Here is a 23,007-nt window from a genome sequence, read left to right on the forward strand (position 1 = left end):
CTTTTATCGGCATATATTGGTTTTAACTCGCTGTATTTTTACATTTTACTTTAATTTACTTTCACTGTTTTTACCAGTTGTTTGGTGCAGATAGCCTCGTTGCTTTGCGCCATTAAGCACCAAATAACCAACCAATCCAAGGTACTTTTGGTTCTCCATCATATTCAGACTGAATAAATCATTTCAGTCTGTTGTGATGCTCTGTTGCCTGACATTGGTATGGAGTTTTCTTTAGGCTTCTGATTTGTTGCTTTTAATTTATTCTTAAATCCATTTATAGCCTTTGTTTTGTCTTTTTCTGCACTTTTTATTTTTCCTAAATCCATTACTGCTACCCTTTTCACTAGGATTTTGTGCTTAGGAACCAGGTTAGCTTCCTGATAATAATTCCTAAGTTTTTGGAAACTGAACCATTCAACTGTTATTGCTGTAGTTCATCCATAACATACCTTGAAATCACTACTAACATATTTTAACTTGATTGTTTCCATTTTTATAAACAAGTTATAGTATGTGATTGAGATTTCTGTATTATTTTGACTGAAGAAATCCTATCCCAAGTTTTCATCAGTTTCTAAGTCTACCTTGTTGCACACAATAGATTTTCTGTCACTAGATCACCCATTTGCACACTGTATTTCCCTAACACTAATAGGATGACTTATAATAGGAGTTAGTATGCTATTAGAAAATTCTCCCCAAGCGTTATTTAACAGTCTAGAGTAATATCTAAGCTGACTTTTTTAAATGTTAGCTATTTGGTTAATCCAGATTGAAAATCCTGTAGCCAAGTTAAACAGTATATATTATGAATTGTAAATGTTGTGTGAAAGAAAAGAAGACATAACTAGTTATTCAGTTTCAATATTTGTTTTTCATCAACTTTATTGTTATATAAATAGTGGAGGCCAGGACCTAATTAGAGTTAATAAGGAAATTGATAACTTTCTAAAAAATCAAAGGTTGGTTTGATTTTTTACTTTTTTCTTGGTAGTTGAATCAAATGATCCTTTGTTTTCTGTATATTACAAATCAAAATTAGTGTTAAAGATTATTCATGTAATATTAAACTGTATTAGATCTGTACACTCTTTCAGCTAAAAAAATGATTTGGCAAGATATTACATTGTATAGAGAAGATATCTGCCATAAACATGTTCATGAAATCTGTTTTGGCAAGGTACATTATTATTATGTATGTTTTATCTGTGTAGAAACACGAAACTTACTGGATGAAGACAGACCATTACAGATAGTCAGACCTGATCCCCAACACAAGCAACTGAAGTTAGTGAAAGAAAATCTCAAGGTAGACATGTTTCTTTTACTTGTGAATTTTTGTTTGAAAAAATTTGGAATTTAAATTTAGTACTACATGTAATAATTGCTACAATGGTATGCAACTTGTTTGAATGATACTTGAGTAATAATAGCTTCTAGGTGCATTAGGATATGAATGTTTATATGTTAATTATAAGAAAAGTTCTTCAATTTTAAAGATTTTTATGCTGGACAATCCATCTATCAGTTTTATAAACAATTTAGTTTTGTTATTTTTGGTAAAACTTTTTGTAATAAATTATTTTTATGTATATGCATACAATACATATATGTGCTTCCTTGGAACAGGATGTACATGTACTTGTTTATAAGACAATCACATTTTTTATTATATTTGTTAAAAATGCATAAATTATTTTAAGCCAAATAAAATATGTTACAACCTAGCAACCTCAGGCCAGTAACACTAGATCCTTGCCAAGACAACAAGAACACAACATTTGATTCGGCTGAACATGTATTTAGATAATTTGGTTTCTCATCCACTAACTTGGATTGGTTGTTAATACAGAATTAACATAAAAATTAACAAAGTGGCAGAAGACCATTTGACCTGTCGATGTCATCCCTTACATAAAAAATAATAATAATAATGTTAGAAATATTCTGTTTAATTTTCTAACTAACTTAAATATAGAGGGGTTGAGTATGTCATATTAAAATAATTTTAGTGTTTCACAACATCGTTATAGCTCATTTTGCTATGACCAGTCATAGTCTCTCACTTATGAATGTGCATCTTGACAATATAGTTTCCATCTCAAAAGGCTCCATTGCAAGGTTATTATGTCCAAAGAATACCATTCCTCCTTACATACTTTCCACAATCCATCTACTTTACAAGGACAGTGGTTTCCCCACACCTGTTTCCACTGTCTGACAACACAGAAATCCATAGGCACTGTGTTTGTTAACTTGACCAGTATGTCCTTGTATGGTATAGTATAAATACATCTTTCATTCTCCAGCTGTTTCAGGTATATGGTGGTTTAATGGATATGTCATGGAAGCAACTTCTGACTATGTAAGTAATATTACTTTTCCTTTTTAATTATGTCACTTACTATTGCTTGGTTACATTGAGCTTTGTGTCTATGGATTCTCACCTATTTCGATATGTGGCACTTTTCTTGCCATGGTTAGGGTTGACTTGTTGCAAATGCCTTTCTGGATAGTCTTGGTGTCCCAAGTTGATCCATACTTATTTGTGTTCCAATCCCATTATACACAAGAGATAACCCTGTCTTAGAAATTTTAAATTTCCAGTCTGAATGCATCTTAATGATATGAACATATGAATATGCTATATCATAAAGGGTTGTTATATACCCTTCCCAAAAGTGAGACATTTTTTTATATTTTTTATATGACATCACACCACCTATGAAATTCGAAACAATGTTAAAATGTTGTTTCGATACATGTCATTCCACTGCAACTTTATGTTAATGGTGGTTGTCACAGGACTTATTGATTAATAATCAGTTTAATGTGTGATAGTCAGCTCTCTGTATCCCTTCATATTCATACACCTATCCAACAAATTCTAAAAGAATTCAAACTAACAGCACAAACTGCATCATCAACCAAACCATAAATTTGTAACTAACCAAATGAAAAGTTTTGTTGTCAAAAAGAAAATCTGTATCTAGGCTTCCAAAGCTTCAGCTTATTAACTTTCATATTCAAGCTAGTATTTCAAACCTTTTCATTCCACTTCTCAAAATGAGAATACAATACCATAAATTCTTCAATCACAAAATACTGTTGTCTACCTAAATCAATTGATCCTCATCCTAATTTATTTGCACTGCACTTTTCAGAGAAAACATATCCACAGCTCTAAGTTTATTTTCATCCAGGTGTCATTCTACTATCCCATTCCTGTACTCTTTCCAACATATTCATATCCTTCCTGTAATAAGAGGACCACAACTGGACATGCAGTTTTCCCTGACATTTGTACAAAACTACAATAATAATAATAACCCTTTTTCTGCTAACAACATAACTAATCTGTTTGTTTATATTTCTATCATGTTTAAAACCTAATCAGACTTGTAGAATGTTCTAGAAATGATAACTCAAACATGCAACATGTTTTCTATCTTTATCTCATCTCTCAAGAGCTTTTAGCCCAATTTTGTTGAACAAAATTACCCCTACTCTCTTTCATCAACACATGAAAGCCTTCTAAAATAATGTCTTTATTATCTTCATTTAACCAAGATTCAATAGTACAAATGACATCTTGGAGAGGATCATTGAATCACTCAAATTGACTTTTAATCCATAATAAATGAAAACCAAACAAACACCTCAAAATAATCTTTCACAATCGTTAAAGTTATCATCTAACAACTGAGCACCTGTGCATTAAATCAGGATGTGAAGAAATATTCAGAGACTGGCTCTTGAAAGACCTCCAGCTCAATAAAGGCACTCTTAATACACACACAAACACACATTATATTCCAATGTAGCCCTGCCCACCCATTTGTCCATTCAACAAAAGATAATTCAAACTGCATTTTTCAAACTAATTTTTTCAAGTTAGGAAAATTTATGTTAGAACCTTTCTGCATCAGGCTTCTAAAGTTTAAATTATGATATTCAAGTTTGTATTTTCAACCTTTTCATTCCTTCACTCAGTTTTACCCAGTTTCATAAAAAAATAAGTCAGAAACTTTAAGCTACTATTTTTAACTTAAATGACTTAAATTATGCCATCATTTTTTCAACATGTTTATTTCTTGTAGTAAGGAGGCCAAAACTTTACATTATCATCCAAAAGAGACTTCATAGAATCTTTTATAAGGTTAAAATGTCATTTTGTTCTTAAATTCAATAGAGGGCTAAGGGTTTAAACAACAAGCATGCCTGTGGTATTCAGGTAAATTGATAACTATCAGAAAAATATCAAGTATCTGCAAAACACAGGTTGTGGAAATGTGTTGCAAAATGAACATGTTTGGAAAAGAATTACGAATTAATGAAATTTTTATTCACAAACATTGGTAGGTGTATGTCTTGAATTATTAGCAAGCTCCTTCTTCACTTGTATCATCAGTTAGCTGCTTTGATAGAGACAGATAATAGCACATCTATTCAAGATGAAGACAAGAGCAAGAATTATTCATGTTCTCATGGGATAAAGATGAAATGAAGAATGATGAAATGCCAAACTGTCATGTTAGACATATCAAGTCCTTTGCAATATCCCACAGTCCTTATATTACCTAGATCAATGATTATTTACGGTAAACATGTTCAAGGGAGATCAACTCCCATCTCATACTAATTTGTACAAGTCACTGTACTACCTCTTGGAATGAATATGACCTTACTCCAGGAGAACATGACACAGAAATAGGTATAAAATTATAAGTCCTGTAGAATGTTCACTGCAGTATACAACCCATATCTAATTCTAAAAACCTATGAGTGAAAGTAAATAAGAAGATTAAACAATATCTCATCAACTACTAGGGTCATCAAACCACCTGTGATACAATAGAAACTATAGTGTTTGAGACTGTACTTATACTAACAAATTGCATAAACAACAACAGTTATGGTTAAGTTGATGAAGTGTAATTTTGAGAATTTTGTACGAGTTATTTACAAATCAGAATTAGGGTAAGAATTAATAACATATTACTTCTTATTCAGGGATTAGACTAGCTCTGACCAAATAAAAATTGAAACATTATCATAATGTGTTTTTTAAATACAAATGTGCATCATAAATATGGCAAACCAGTGAAATATTGTCAGTTAACTCATTATTTAACTATTCTCCAACATCTTCATTACTTCCTTTACCAAGTATTGATATAAATTTATGAGAACATATAAATGATTGTGAGAAGTAATCTTTCTATAAGGTCATTTAGATTTAACCAGTAGACAATAGCTTACCTAGCTATTTTATTATTACATTAACTGTAGCAAGTAAGATGGAGGTGATGATGTATAATGCTAGTAGGCTATATTATTATTTATGTGCAAGAGCAATAGCATAAACAAAATTCCTAGTATCTAGTTCTTGTGACAAAGATATATCCTATTAAATGTTAAAGTACAAGCTTTTTTCTAATACAAGAAAACTTACTAGAGTTGATTGTTTTTGCTAATTCTGGAAGTTCTGTTTTGCCCCGATGATTTGAAGAAGTTAAAATTAATTTAGGCTTAATGCTGATTTATTGGTGCATTAGAATAATATTGTTATTAGCTGAATCTCTAAAATTGTGTGTTTATTGTTTAAAGATTAATATTAAGATTGTCCTAAAACTATGTTGCATTGCATGTAAAACAATGTGAGATACAAATCCTGTTGTGGGTTCTAATGATCTCTGCATTGACAAGATAAAAAGGTCTGTGCTCTCCTTGTATTTGTCATTGTAGTTGATATTGTTCTATCACTCCCTCGCACCACAGCATGTGCTGAACAAAAGTGTTCCACTTGAGTAACTGTGCATTCATAAAATGAGGAACTCATTGAACATATCCACCGTTATGGAGCTGGTCGCTGTGTACTAGATGAAAATATCCCACAAGATACTCTGGGCCAGTAATCATCTGATGAAGGTAAAGTTCTTGGAATCATTGAAGAAGAACTGGACAGTGGGGAATGGATGACAGTGGAAGAGGAAATTTTTGAGAAAAGATCAAAGCCATAAAGATTTAATTTGACTGACCAAAAGTTCTGCTTTACAATTTCTAAGTTGCAAGTTTAATGTATTTTCAAGCTGATAAAATCAAAAGTGGTTATAATGTGTTAAACGATCAACAGAAGAACTTAAGAAATCCAAGGTTAAGCTCTGAAACTGAGAGTTATTAATATTACTAGAAAGTACAATTCATCTATTTCAAAAGCAATAGTGTATTTTTATAGCATTTACAGTTTGGATTCTCTGTTAGAATTAGTAATTTGTAGAATAGTTTGATTCTTTTAAAATATTGCCTTCAAAAAGCTTACCAATTTGTTTTCTTTCTGTTTAGTGAAATAGGCTTTTATCACCTTTTTTTTTTTTTCTTGTATTTTTGGTTTCATGAACAAAGTATTTTGTCTAGCACTCAGTCAGATTCTCAGATGTGCTTGTGACCACACTGATATTTTAAGGGTGAAATAAAAAGGGACTGAGACTTAGAAACCTACAACATCCTGTTTCCTTCCAAAAAAATCAGAACGTGAAAGAAAATAAGAAATAATATGTTATAGCTAATGCAATACTAAGGTTAAAGTATATATATTGAATAGTTTGTCATATTTGAAATTCGTTTTATCATTTTCTCTTCTTATTTTGCAGATATTACAAAACATTAATGGTCCTGTTGCTACAGTAGCTGTTGTAGGAAAATATCATTCAGGAAAATCATTCTTAATGAACCAGTTGATGGGCAAATCCAATGGGTTTGGAATTGGCCCTTCAGTTCAACCTGAAACAATGGGCATATGGATGTGGGGAAAGGTGTGTATTTAAATGTACGAGCAGCTGTAAGAGTTTTTCAAGTGATGGTGATATACAATTTTTTGTTTGTGCTAGTAGACACACTTGGTAGTGTCTTTTCTGCATATAATAAAAAAAATTAAGTTAGGAATTTTATTTGAACAAAGTTTCTGTATTATTGCAAAGGTACATAATGTCCACCATGAGGATTTGAACCCCGAACTACTAGCATTGTACACTTACTACTGGCCCACTGGGGGAAATTATTTGAACAAGGCATTGAGGCATGGAAGTTATTGTTTGGAAATAATTTATTACTTTTTTTTACTGAGTCAAAATCATAATATAGGGTTAATAAGCCAAGCTTAGAAATTTGTACTAAGAAAGATGAAACTGATTTAAAAAGGAATCTTAGAGGAATTAAAAGATTATTTTCAGTAAAAAGAACAAATTATTTTGAGAGTTATTTATTAAACAATTTTGAATATGGAGTAATGATATTAATAATACACTATCAACTTTTGCCAAACATGTTTTCTGGTTTTGAATAATATTAAAGAAGGAAATAATGATTAAAATTTTTTCTCAACCAAAATGACTAGTTGCAGACTTATTAAAGTGTTTAAAATAGTAAGAGGTTTAGACTAATTTTGATGACGAGGAACCCACTTTAAGACTAATAATGGCTGGAGACGGCTTGAATGGGTAATGAAGAAAAACTTTAATATAAGTTTAACATAACAGCAAATGTACAACGTTTCGACAAGTTTTTGTCATCATCAGGTACCAAAATAGTACCTGATGATGACAAAACCTTGTCGAAACGCTGTACGTTTGCTGTTATGTTAAACTTATATTGAAGGCATACCTGCTAAGTCGCCTTAAAGGCAGCAACTATGGATTTCCGTGCGATCGGACTGTTGAAACAGGCGCTGGGAAACCGCCAGTCTCAGTATATTAGAGAGATTATGGAAAGCATGCAAATGAGAAATGGTGTGCTTTGGACATGCAACCTTTTGAAAAATAAAATACGCTGAAAGTTATTGTCAAGTTGCAAGGTCGTACGATACAGCATGAGGGTGATACACTGGCACAAAGGCATTTTCATGAAGTTTTTCAAAGTATGAACTATCCGCGGATTTCTTTTTTTTTATAAATTAGGGAACTTTGACTCAGTAATATTCGTCATAATATGTACAACATTTGAAACAAAAAATAGATCCTTCAGCTCTCCATCCTTCTTCAGATGAAATTATAAGATTATAAAAGCAGCTAACGATAAGTAATGATAATTGACATGGATGAACTGCGAAACAGAAAGCTAAACGTTGCGCGAGTGAATCTCCAAAGTTCTTTCGGGAAAAGGGTTCCATTATATTTCGTTCTAACGTCACCTGACGATGGTGACAAGTACAAACAAATCTGCAAATAATACACTATTGAGTTAATAGATAACGCTGGCAATGTCCACGGTTTTCTTCATGAGAAGTTGAACGTATAAAACGACAAGATTCGTTGTTTTATTGTTTCATTTTGCGCAAAGTTACACGAGAGCTATCCGAGTTAGCCTTCCCTAATTTGGAACTGATAAGACTAGACGGAATAATTGGATTTGACCGTCACTCTTATAACACAATACGATTTCAAATTTCGGAGCGAGATTTTGGGACATAGAGACGTGAGCCACGGACCCTCTGATTCAAAGTATAGCACATTAACAACTAGGCCACATCCAGCTCATAAGTATAACAGATTATTTTAATCTATCAAAATATAAAATAGCATTATAAAATGTAAAATGCACGCATTTGGCAGAAAAGACTTGTTGAAATGTACTAAGGCTTTGTTTATATTTCGTATTTTAAGGGTAATTCCATCAAGTACTTGGGTTTTATTATGTCCACCACCTTATCTCGTTATGTAATAATTGAATATTTAGCTAAGCGAGTACAAATATATGTATGGGGGACGTATTCGACATGCTTATAAACTATTATCATAAAGTATATGATTTACTTTGCAAAGTAATGTTTGATGTTTCTGATAGCGTGTAACAACTATGAAAACATTTATGGATAAAGCGAATGAGTTGAACAGTATTTTTTCGTACTTTCTTCACGAGTGTTCCATAGTGAAGTGTAAACATTAGAAAGCTATATGAATAGGGCTTTCTTTAATTTGTTTCTTAACAATTAAACACGTTAAATATTTGATTAATATTTAGAATACAAAAATAATAGATCTTCGATATGTTTGAATTAAGTAATTAATTTTTACCTCTGCCGCCGGGTGTGTTTGTCAGCAAGATTTCTCGAAAACGGCTGAATGGAGTTGGACGAAAGTTGGTATAAATTTGGACTATGACCAAATTTAAGAGTTATTAGTTTTTGGAGGGTCGCGGTCACAGCAAGGTCATGAAAATCCTATAAAAATCCCAATCTGTTAACATGTGGTACGATTTTTCAGACTATTTTTGCTTTATAACTCAGTCAAAAATGATTGGATTTTGATTAAACTTGGAGGACATATGTAGAATATTATCCATCATTGCCCTGCCAAAATGGTCCGTGTCCGTTGATAACGACGGACAAACGGACATTTTCAGAGCCGAATATGATTAACGTTGCTTGGAGGATGGATGCGCTCTACTGAATGCCCCTCTAGTTTGTAATGGATTTGATAGCACAATGGATGACCAGAGGAGCTAAATTGCTGCAATGAACTCAAACTATATAATTTCAAAACATATAAATTTAAAATAATATAAAGTTATTCGGTGATAAAAATAGGACACGCGTTTCGGGTTTAAATCAGATTTTGAGCCAAAAATGTTTAATTTTAAATCTGGCAAGATAAGAGACTCAGATATTATTTTCAAACTAAAATTTTAATAGGAAGTGGCCACTGTTTGGTTAGAACTTCAACATAAAGATGGAATACCTATAAGTTCAGCGCTGATATAAATGTTAAAGGAGGCGATTTCCATATGGTTATTGTTTGTTAACACTTTCAAAAGCCAAGGAAAATGTATAACATAAGAATTATTAATCCAGAGCCCTCTGTCTATGAATTTAAAGTCTGATTACGCTATAAAATTAAACTACAGTAGTAACATTAATATATTTGCTTAATATATGTTAAGATGTGTAACATTAAAAAAAACAAAAAACATCGATTACCGTGAATTTTATTAATAGCTTGTCTGTAGAAATGGACTGCTTGGAATGGTCTACAAGTGGATTGATATCATAAGCTATTAATCACAAAATAAAATTTGCAAACATTTTAATAAAAAACTACTATCTACTGCTAAAACTTTGAACTGTAAAGACACCAAAAATAACGTCTTATATAATGAGAAATAAGCACGTACATACGTCGGAATACAGAGAAACCAAGTTTAAAAGTGTTTTCCTTTTTGAAAATCATAAATTATACTTCAATAACAATTCAGGTGGCACACATTTATACAAACATACGAAACAAAATTCTCGTCGTAAATCATTTTATTGACTTAGAATAAAATATTCTGTTCCATTTTAGTCTTAACATAGACTAATATAATAACAATATATATAATAATTGATGTTCCCATCTAACACAAAGGGAAGACAGAGGAACCCCAAAAGAGTAACAAAAAGGAGCCAGACCCACGACCCCTAACAGGCTTTCGAAGTTTGGTCGAGATCGGTCGAAAACTAAATGCGTAAGAGATACACTGTAGACATTGGTCTTTCCGTGGACTAGCATGATGAGGTTCAGATCCAAACCCTGACACCCTCATTACACTCCCCAGAAGTCCTTAAGATTGCACACCAAATTTGACTGAGAGCAGTTGTGAAATACAAACATACAGATAACACGTCTGCTTTACATATACCGATAAGTTACCTGGATTTTGACACTTTTATTCTTGTCCTATCGTATATTTTTCAGACATAATATATATATACCCCAATGCTGCTACTTTTTTTAAACAATACTTCTTTATTGACATAAATTTGTTCAAAAATAAAATAAAATTCTGGCTAATCTATTTTGTCACAAATGTATGTATTTTATTGCTCTTCCATTTATTTTAACACACAAGCCACGATTTTTCTCTGGTGCTTTGTTATTTGTAGTATATGGCTTAAACCTTTATAACGCCGAGGATGTATTTTTTAATATTAAAAACCTAATCTAATCCACGCAACAGAAAATATTAAAGATAGAGAAAACGTGACTTCAACAGCTGTAGGTAACCTCCAACATATTACTTGTTATAAACAATAGCAAAAGGCTTATTCTACAAGACCCGCCGTTGTGTTTTAACATAGCAAGTATAGGGATTACATATTTGTAGCGGTCTTGTGTGAAACACGGAGTTGATACTTGCAGGGAACATTGTGTATATGGAGATGTTATTTTGTAGCAAGTATTAAGTTTATGCTTATGAGGAAATGACAAGGAACGGCAGAAGATATTGTATAATAAATGTATCCATGTTGATGGAGGTGCACTGCTTCGCACTTAAAGAACTCATTTCGGATTACAAGGCTACTTACTCAAACGTTCTTTGCAGATACATTTAGGATAAAAGAGGTTCTTTAATTCCAGCATATAAAACCAACTCTTGAATCAAAAGGAAATTAAAATGTGTAAGTGCATATAGATAAGTACAAACCCAAGAACACGTATATATACAAGAAAACTATATGTACAAAGACACGTAACTAGACAGAAATATATAAGCACAAAGACACGTAACTAGACAGAAAAATATAGACCCAAAGACACATAGCTAGACAGAACAGTATAAGCACAAAGACACGTAAGTAAACAGAAAAGTATAATCGCACAGATAAGTGGACAGTTTGTCCCTGATGAAGAAAAGTCTATCATTCGAAAGCGTTCGAGTTATAGGGTTTCGTATTTTTATTCTTAATTAATTTTTTGAACCTACGTGTCTTCCTAACAGCATAGATACGTATTATCGTATTTTAAATTTTAATCCCCCCCCCCAGTGCTTTCCATCAATTCGTTTTAGAATTTCGCGCAAAGCTACACAAAACTAACTGCACAACCACTTAGCCAACAAAAACCGATAAAGTATTCATACGTAAATCGTAATGTTTTTCGTTGTACTTGCATTTTAACAGTTCACAACAGTTTAGGAGGCTGCGAACCTGCCTCTGGTATCAAAAAGGTTGAGAAACACTATTTTAGAGCAAACCAGTCTTTGATCATTAGACATGATCACGTGACAGCTTTATACTATTGAAATTATCAAGACTTTTCAGACTTAAACAGTTAAATAAATACAGTTTGTGTGTCAATTTAACCTTGTGTATACTGATCCTATTCAAAAATTAATGCCCAAATGATACCTGTCACTTCAAGCGAAAGGTCGATTTGTTTAGGGGGCTCTTCCCCAAAGAAAAAATATTCTGAATTCGCCACTGTTTCAATAAACAAAACTCAAATGCGAGCTGTTACAATACTAAATTTAATATATGTCCGGAATAAAATCCCATATGGGTATACTTAAAGCATAAACACTGTATATAATATAAATAAGTTATATTATATATTATATAAGTACTTATAATCTTAAATTACTTAAAATATTCGACGGTTCGCGTAACACGAGCTAAAAGACTTAGTTTAATTATAGCTGCTTTTGCGAATTGGCCTCTGATTGTTGGACGTTCTTAAATATAACACGAGCAGTTTATATGCTTTAACAAATTTACAACGTTCTGTAACAGAAATAGTGGATACTGTTACCTTTCACTTCCAGCTAGCTGTGGATGTTTTCACCGTAAACTTCTTACATCTCTTCATTGCAGGAGACACTTTTTTTTTACGTTATTTAAGTTATTACAATAGATTTCTATGAAGTAATGTTTGATGAAAGTATTTCGGTGTTACTTTTCTTCACTTATAAACTACAACAGCATATTTCCTGTATAGAGTAGTGGTGAGAGTTGTTTTTTTTTAACACGTACCTCAACGTTGCTCTCATAACAGTAACCCAAATAATTGTATGTTTGTTGAATTACACGTAAAGCTAATCAAGGGCTGTCTGTACTAGCCGTCTCTAATTTTGAAGTAATAGACTTAACAGAAGATAGCTAGTCAACATTATCCACCGCCATCTCTTGGGCTATACGAATAATGGTATTGGCCGTTACATTATAATTCCCCCACGGCTGAAAGGACGGGCATGTTTGAAGTCTAACCACCAGGTCCAGCCGAGATAATCGCCGATGCCAGTTTTTCGGAAGCCAAAACCTTTGTGAATTAATCTCTCGTGTTCGTTGAACATTCTTAAATCCATATATTTACAGTTGATATCCTCTAATAAATTTACCAACTACGGCACTTTTAAGTGTAAATTACATGCTCTGTGTCTCCTTAAAAAACTATGCCACTGTTTGGTAGTTACACCCACATATTCTTTTACACTGAATTCAAAATAGAAACCCTATATTTACACAAAGTTTGCGCATAGTGTAAAAAAGGGGGATTTTCGTGTAAATTGTTTGTTTTGAATTTCGCGCAAAGCTACACGAGGGCTATCTGCGCTAGCCGTCCCTAATTTAGATTTAGCAGTGTAAGACTAGAGGGGAGACAACTAGTCATCACCACCCACCGCCAACTCTTGGGCTACTCTTTTTACCAACGAATAGTGGGATTGACCGTCACATTATAACGCCCCCACGACTGAAAGGGCTAGCATGTTTGGCGGGACGGGGATTCGTACCCGCGACCCTCAGACTGCGAGTCGAGCGCCCTAACCACCTAGCCATGCCGGGCCGTTTTGTGTAAATAAAACAAAATTCTCTTTCCATTTTTTTACAATCAAATATCATTTTTATCAACATTATTTCTTTGTTTATTCATTCGTTCTTTTCATCTAACCCATAACTAAACAGCAAGCAAATAATAACAAAACTATGAAGTATTTGGTGTTTGACATAATCTGAAAAATTTTGGATAAAAAGGTCACAAACACGAACGTTAATACATGACAGTTATACATGTGCTATAACGTCAGCACCACTGGCAGATTATCCGTTACTTGCCTTGAACATTTATGGCAAGAGATATTTGTTTCTGAAGTTTGTGTAAATCTAAGAAAGGCTGTCTGCACATAGTTAACATTTTCATGAACTGAAAATGTATTTCATATACATACCCACCTCTCCACAGAACTGATAGTCATCACTTTGCGCCATTGCTAAAAATGTTCACTTTGCGCGTGCGCCAAGCCTTGAATGAAACTCCCATCTCTACACGTATTAATTTTAAGAATCAATGAGTGAAAGCAAAAAAGAACATGTTACTAATATTAATTTCTGGTCACATCAAGTTATATGTCAACCACACTACATCTACCATATCCAATGCCGATGAGATCTTTTCTCCAATACCAAAGCTCATCAGGCTGACTGGGATACGACAGTTATGGTAGTAGTATTTATATATATATATATATATATCATCAATTTCCATGAATAACAACTATGATGTGAAACACATCAAGCAAATGAATTGTAATTATTATCAAATTTACTTTATCGGGGAATGTTTGATCCAGTGGCATCAAAAATGGTAGGGCATCTTGTAGGAACCATATCCAGCATTTAGTCTTTTTCTTCTGAAAATGTACAAGAATATGTATTACTTTATTAGGAATCTAGAGGAATATGCCAATCTATAACTCTCCAGAATATAGATATAGAGAGATAGTAAAGAGATTGTGGAAACTCAACTGGTCAAAATAGAAGGAAATAAGTTACAAAAGGAAATGAAATTCCATGGCAAGAAAATACGATACTGAATTCTCTGAAACGGGACTGTATGAGCAAAATGATAATGAACTGTCCTGACTGGACAAAAGAGGCAATCAGGGTCGAAACTATCATACAGATAACAAACGGGAGGGTGATTGGAGAAAATGTCCAAGTCTTGGGGAAAAGGAAGGGGTGGTCTGGAGATAAAATCAATCTGTTCCTATGGTAAAGAGTGTGGGAATTTTCCAAGGCAAATATGTCAGAAAAACAGAGCAAAATATGTCAGAGTAAAAGAAAAAGAGAATAAAATACACCATTAGAGAAAGTTTGTACAGGAGACAGGTGGCCAAAGATTTGAATGGAGTCATATGGGAGCCCTAAGAACTAAACAGAGGATTTAATCCAGAAGAGGAACGAGGATAACAACTGATGAGAAAGGCCCTACAGAGGTCTTTATAAGCTAAAGAAAGAAGAATAGCTGGAGATGAGATGGAAGGTCACTGAGAAACACAGAAAAAGTGGTTGGCCCAAACTTACTCAGAGCATACATAGCCAGAGCTGTAGAGACCAGAATTAATGACCAAGAAAATGGCAACTTGATGGTGAGGGGAGTTGCAATGAAAGTACTTTATACATGGGAACAAATTCATTGAAACCCAAGAATATGTGGAAACCACTCTATGAGAATGATTCAGAAAAGGCAGCCAATCCACCGCCTATGTCAAAGTTCACGAGATATGACAGTCTGACAGCCAAATTTCGTGGTCATGGGCCCAGAAGTCGAGAGGCAGAAAGCAGAGATCCCGGGAGTGAGTGCCTCTCTGACTCAGTTGGTGTAAGATGCAACAATGAAATAGGTTGAATGGATCACCACCAGACAGGCTAGACAGAAGATGACGGCAAGCAGCTTCTCAAGGATTTTGATATAGAGAGACTTTTGCTGGAGACCAGGCCAAAGAAAGACCCAGTATGAAATACCTATTTCTTATTGAGATTTCGCGCAAAGCTACACGAGGGCTATCTGCGCTAGCTGTTCCTAATTTAGCAGTGTAAGACTAAAGGGAAGGCAGCTAGTCATCGCCACCCACTGCCAACTCTTGAGCTACTCTTTTACCAACGAATAGTGGGATTGACCATCACATTATAACACGGCTGAAAGGGCGAGCATGTTTGGTGTGACGGGGATTCGAACCCGCGACCCGTAGATTGCGAGTCGAGCGCCCTAACCACCTGGCCATGCCAAGCCCTCATTGAGAAGGAAGGAACCAAAAGCAAAATATGTAGTAGGAACAGCTGGACAAAATCATCAAAAGATGAGACATGTTCAGCTAAAGCAACAGTGTCATGAGGTTGGGAATATCGGAAATGATATTAGAATAGAACCAACCACTTGGTACACAAAGGCAGTAACATCACTAACATTCAAATTACCTCCATTCACCATTGAAATTGTAGAAGACCACTCCAGTTATAATTTCAGGATCTCAAGAAGTATTAGAAATGTATATATGTCAATTCATAGCCAAGCCAATCCCCAAAGTCATTTACAGTTTTTTATTTTGTTATCTTAATAAGTTGGGCATGTCCATGGTACAGAAGCCTTTTCATTGGTTTGTTTGTTTGTAATTAAGCCCAAAGATACACAATGGGCTATCTGTGCTCTGCCCACCACATGTATCGAAACCAGGGTTCTAGCGTTGTAAGTCCGCAGACATACCGCTGTGCCACTGGGGGCCCTTTTCATTGGCATAATGACGAAAATTTTGATTAATTATTAAAACCTAAACAGTCTCGATGAATAACAATGGAGAATAGTCCTGTCAAATAAATCATATAAAAAACTCTGAAACACGTGTCCTACATCTCATAAATTAATTAAAAGAAGAAATAAAATAAATGGAAGAAAATATAATAGTTGGAATCAGGAGTTTTAACTGAAATATTTAAAAGTTTGTAACTTTCATTCACAAAATCGATCAATAAATAAAATAAAGTCTATAACTTTGAATGATAACTAAAAGTTTAAGAGAATAGGCATAAAATCTCATTATAATACAGTGATGACGAAATAATATTAATAGATGTTATGTCAATAGATGAGGTGATAATGGAATCTACTGCACATGGAGGATGTGTCACCCTCCTACTGGTTGAGGACAATAGTCAAATACTCATTGATTCATAGACTGGCACAGTACACGTTAACACATTTAGGGGTGAGATTTTAGTTCAAGGCCTGGTGCATGTGTAAAACCTTTTCAACAGTGACGCGAGGTAGTAGTATTTCTGAAATGTGAATGTTCTCCCAATTATCTGAAGTTGAAGGGATTGTTTTTGACTGATTAACGTTATTTCGGTTTCTGTAGACTAAGTATTCCCTGGCAATACAGCAAATGTATTAACACTATTATTTCTGTGGCATTAAACTTCTCTGGTAATGCTGTAACTATCTTAACATTATTTCTGTACATTTGATTAAAAGACAAGCTATGAAAAAACATGATTATGTCTAACGAGCAGGGCAGTAGCAAGTTTCCCACGGATTCCGGGCTCAGAAAATACATTGTGGTTCCTCATATAAATATAACATAATACAGCCTAAAACAAAAACATGTGTGTTCTAAAGTACATTCAATTATTTTAGTACATTTGAATGAAAAAGATGTTTCCTTGTTTTTTGCTCTATGAAATAATCACTCACCTCCTTTGTTAATAATGTTAATAGTTGGGTAAAACACACTGACTTTAAAATGAAACTCTCGTCCATACAAGGTTTATCAAAATTACGCTTTACTTTCAGCACTTTTTTCCAAAATATTTAGTTTCAGCTCTCCAACGCTCAGCCATGGTAATCTGCCATAAATTTAATTTCACTGAATTTATTTATGAAATCTGCAATCTCATTGTAAGCATTTTCAGGTAATTCACTTGCTTTACTCAGCTCTTGAGACTTTGCTTGAAGAAGTTTCGAGACAGTGTCAACAGAATATAAGATGTTAGTTTAAAGCACAATAAGAAACTGTTTGCAAAGACTGTAAATGTTTCAGCAAGATACCAGCTTCATAACGTTTCCCAGGGTTATTATTCAACAGAATAATATTTGACTGACATTTCATGATACCTATAACGTAATGCCATCAAACACTTAACACTTAAGTCGTGATGACCATCGTGTGGGTCAGTGTTACTTTAAACTCGCCGATTTTTGATTATCTTGCCCCTCTCTTTAGGCTTTGTCAACAAAAAAATCAACACAGTTTGTTAACAAGTTCAAAAAGAGACTGTAACTTCTGTAATTGATTTAATCAAATGATTTAAAACTAAACTTAAATTGTAATAGGCACAGTGAACATATTTAGAACTTGGATATTTTTCTAGTATCCATGCTTGAACTTCTTTGTAAGCAATAGGCATATTAGGCGCTCCATCGTACCTTTCGACTTCGTAACTTTGACCTGTCAAGGACTCTTTCTTCTAATCACAGTAGAATTTATGCCTCCATTTCATATTATGGCTGGATACTTTACAGAAATCCAAAATCAACTTTCATTTATTTTTATTTCTGCTGGTTTTATACCGTCTTCCTTGGTGATTACTGTTAAGTATCTAACTATAAGGCTTAGTTCATCAACTTTGGCCACATCTAGAATAGTGTTTAGGATTATTGAGAAAAATTGTGACTTTTTATTTCACTGTTTATGCCTTTCACACTTTATTGAGAAAGTAGTTCAATTATTTCGTTTTGAATTATAGGGCTTAAGTATTTTACTGAAGCTTTTGGTTTCTTGAGAAGTTCTTCAAACATCAGATTGTATGTACTCAGTAACTTAAACAAAGGAAGAAAACTGACCTCTTGGCCAACTCCTTCATTGTCTCCACTGGATGCTTCAATTTATATCTTATTTTTTGAAGTCTATCATGCACCCAAATTACCATGAGATCACCACTCATCATAAACTACACAAGACTGTACATGTACGACAGACGTTTCATGCCTTTTCACACCTCTTGTTAAATGCTGTCACTTAGAGAAACCTGTAATCCAAACATCATGAAGACTGGTCTTCATGTGAGCTCCAAACAGCCAGCATGGTTCACAATAACATGTGTTCATTGCCGGTGAGAAGCACAACTATGTCCGCTGTAAATTAATCCCGGCTTTAGACTCCATTTCGTAAAAGTGAAGCATTAATAAAATCACGTTCCTTATTTGGACCGTCAGCATCGCGTGGGAATTTTACCTTTGTCCTACATGACCCTATTTTCAAAACAAAACGTATCTGTTCAGTATTTAAATTATATTTAAAGTTTGCTTTGTTGCTGGATTCTCACAGTTTATAAAATCACTGATAAAGGAATTAGTCTCTGTTTTGAAGAATTATTATTATTATTATTACTGTCTTCCACATTACCGCTAGTAAAGTTATGACTGAATGTTGTCAGTTTGAGATTTGTTATTATATTCAAATCTTACTTGGTCTTCCGGCTCAAATTCACAAAACGTGTTTGAGGTAGACCACTTACTTCTTTACTTGTGAAAAAAAAAAGTAATCTTAAGAAGTTTTTCAATTACTATTTCTTTTTCATGCCGTGTTTTACGTTTAGCATCGCCACTTAAAACTTGCTTTGTCATTTTCCAATTCCAAACTACAACAACTTTAGTAGGTAGGGGTTTTCCTAGTGTGCAGTTGATCAGAAATTGTGCACCTGTAAAAATATTTGTGGAGTTGAAAATTCACACATATAAGTAAGTTCAAGTGGATATGTATTAAAAAAACATATTTAAGATTACAGCTTTCCATTCCTGAGTTGATAATTCAATTTATTTACTAGAATATTCTTCATTTTTTGGATCATTTGTTAGTAGATCTGTACATACGAAGGTGTCATGTATTAAAAAATGAAGAAGTTAAAGTATAATTGTGCAACTGAAAAAAATCCTTAGGAAAAGCTCTGTTAGTAGGCTATTATAAAAAGGATATGCAGACTATGCAGTATACACAAAACAAAATAACACTAATGGTAATATCACCGAAAAACTATTCACACCACTTAATAACCACGGCCAGTAAATAGGGATGTCGAATTTTTTTACCTACGACGTAAAAGAAGAGCATATTATCGTTGCTTGATAATGTAGCCTACTTATTTGCTATTGTTTAGCAAGTGCAGTTTAAATTAATTCTTAAATCTTTAAACAAACATCGGGTAACATTTATATTACAAAGACGAACTTTAATACATTTATTATAAATTGGTGTAATACTAATATACGATTTATGAACTGAAATTAATGCTGCTATTTACATAAAGAACAACAACTTATAATTGTGCAGGGTCTAGCACTGTTGCCAGACTACTTTACATGAATCCTGACTTTTGTTTGTATAGTAATAAGAAAAAAGAGTAACTTGAAACAAGTTACAAACCCTTGAAAACGGGCCCATCATTACCGTGAACTCGGCACGGTTCTGCCCCCATGCGCTGTCTATATTTAAGGCCCTGCTAAGGAGGAAAACTTGTTCATGAGCGGTCGTGATAATTCATAAAAATATACAGAATGTGTAAAAGTAAGAGAGAACTATGAATCCGCTGCTCATTTTGGGCCCGAAAGTGCGATATAAATTGATCATGGACATCGTCACAGAGGATGTCGTGGAAACGACCAATTTTTTGAACCTTCACTGCATTTTGATGGTCACGAAAAATTGTAACCGATGCTGAAAAAATTGTCAACGTGACGATTATAATTTTATATTCATAAGCTCTCCTGTTTGCTGGTGTGTTTCTTCAATCTCATTTCAACCTTAGTATGAACCATATATTAGACTCACAGCTTACTTGGCCTACATGTATTAGTGATTTCAGAAACGACCTCACCTGAAAAAAAATACTAGCTACGCTCGTGAAAATGATTTCACAGTCAAATCGCACTATGAATTAGAGTAGCGCAAAAGTTGGCAGTGGGTGTTACTGACTAGCTTCCTTTATTTAGTATACCACTTCAAAATTTGGGAAGGTTAGAGCAGATGAACAAAAAAAAATACAGAAAACATTATAAAGTATGAAACTGTAATATGGTGTTAATTAAGAAAACATAACTTGACCACACTTTTACAAGAAGCACGTTACTATACTGGCTTTTGTTTACTTTTGCTTGGGCTAAACAGTTTCAGCATATATTTAACAGATTAACATATCTGAATGTTATTAGACAAAATGTCACAGTTTGAAACTAGGGAGAAAATGTCAGAATTCTATTAGTACCTGACAAGTCGATGAGTGAGTCGTGTAGTTAAATTTTACTCATTTTCAATTGTAATAAGTGTGGAAACTGAACAGAGACTAAGAACAATATAAGCATATCTCTAGTTTAAATATATTAACATATCACAAGTTTCCCTTTTACAAGTTATAAACAGAATCAGCAAAAGATAAAATTATTTCGTCAACATTAGGATGTGGTATACAATACTTATAAGTGGTAATTCCTCAATTTCAAATATACTAAACACAAATAGATTTATCGAGAATTTTTCTGCATTAGAAGTATAATTAAACAGAAAATTCTTAACAATTTGGGCGAATAAAAGTTGCTCTTCAGATCATAAATGCACGAAATGTATAATTTCTACAAACTCACTATACTACTAAACTTTAAACTGTCCATAATTCTTCAAATGCAAATACAAGGAACAATACACACTATGTAAAAGAAATAAAAACGATAATAATATTGTTAATTTTAACATTAGGATACGCAAGAGGGAGTATCTTGAACCCAGCCTCAAATTATTCTTTGCCAGTTGTCCATTTATTTAGTTACCTGTTTCTTGTTTTCTGCTAGCGTCAATTAATTATCCCCAAACAATGTCCAATAAGCAGAATTATGCTCAATTCAATAAAATTAAACATTCTGTGTTTAGCATTTCATTTACGAAATTATGAGTAGCATAATCAAGTATGATCAAACTACATTCTTGTATATCTAAACAAACATTTCAATATCTTTTAGTTTCCGTTTAATATATATACTATGTCTATAGCAAATAACTTATTTTTGTCCCTCATTTCCCATGTGATATAGTGGGCCGCGTGACCCCTACTATGCGTTTCTGTACATTTTGTTACCCATGTGTACTTTATTCCTGTCATTTAACGAATTACAATAGAACTCGCAAAGTTAAACCGATTTTATTAACCAACTAGCAGTATTGAAAATAATTATTTTGTAATAATAATGTATCATTTGAATAACAGAGCAAGCAGATGAAGCGATAGTTTACAAGTGACCATCATATTCATAGTCATGAAATGGTAAAGGTCCAGTAATGTGTTCAAGTTTAGCTGAAAATACGCGATTGATGGTCAATAAAAAAACATCATAACATCTTTGTTAACAAAACGTATGTATTTTGTACATCCTTCACATGTTTAAACAATAAATTAATAGGCATAATTCCCCAAACATGGCTGAAATGCCGTCGAAAACCAACTTTTTTTAAAATAGCATGCAAGACTTGGGTACCATTGTATGTACTACAACGGTGTCTCATAAATAGTTAAACAGTTTGTTAATATTACTTAAAAATAAACTTAAATATGTTTTTGTTAAGCAAAATCAAGATAGCAAAAACATTAGGCTTTAATCCAAAATTTAAGGCAAAACACAAAAGTATATACAAATTTCAAAAGCTAAAACAAAACATGCCCATCATTAATAACATAATATTATTGAATTTCGAAAACGAGGTACATTAAGACACTTGTTAGGCTTAAAACTTTAAAGTCTACTTACTTAAATTGTCAAACTTCCGAATAATGGAATCGATAAAAGTGTTTTGAGGTGCGACATGACCCCTTCGAACAGGCATTTTGAATCGTCAACTAAGCAAAGTGTGTAATGTATGTACATGTATCTCCTACATTAAAAACGTATCATAGCGCTAATACGCAAAGATCATTCACACTAGTAGAACGAAATCAAGCTCGTAACTTAACGCACGGTTCTCTCTGGTGACCGTACTCCCCTGTTTAGAAGGGTTCTCTTCCATGCTGGCCGAGAATGTTCTACTCGTGGTACACGTAATCGATCGGAAGCTTGGTAGATGTATAGATAAGTGGACACGCAGGCAGTGGAGACAAAAACGTTGCTTACTTCGATAATAAAACACAATCATATGTTTTTCATGAATATTATGTTGTTTTAAATCATTACTTTTTAATAAATGTTTTCTGAACTCCACCTATTTCTAAACAGTGAACTAGCATCTACATCCCCACGTTACTATCGTCTGCTGCTGTTTGAGAAGTGGAATAACAAAACGTTTGTATCTGTTCGTATAAAATTGCCATCTAGTGTCCAATTGTAACATACTGTAAATACCTCGACCGTTTTCTATCACGCGTATTCTTGAATGAAACATTTTCTA

The 23,007-nt window shown here is 33.5% G+C and overlaps 1 protein-coding gene across 4 annotated transcripts in view; it reads right to left on the reverse strand.

Moving 5' to 3' along the window:
• LOC106459387 (potassium voltage-gated channel subfamily H member 2-like) overlaps positions 1-22,795 on the reverse strand; it is a 161,533-nt gene extending 138,738 nt beyond the window's left edge. For all 4 annotated transcript variants that reach the window (XM_022385858.1, XM_022385857.1, XM_022385856.1 and 1 more), the window contains exon 1: positions 22,374-22,795. In XM_022385858.1, coding sequence (XP_022241566.1) covers positions 22,374-22,449 — 76 coding nt within the window. In that variant the 5' untranslated portion in view covers positions 22,450-22,795. The remainder of the gene's footprint in view (positions 1-22,373) is intronic.
• Positions 22,796-23,007: the final 212 nt, after the last annotated feature.

Source organism: Limulus polyphemus, unplaced genomic scaffold (genome assembly GCF_000517525.1).
Source record: "Limulus polyphemus unplaced genomic scaffold, Limulus_polyphemus-2.1.2 Scaffold600, whole genome shotgun sequence".
Lineage (NCBI taxonomy): Eukaryota > Metazoa > Arthropoda > Merostomata > Xiphosura > Limulidae > Limulus > Limulus polyphemus.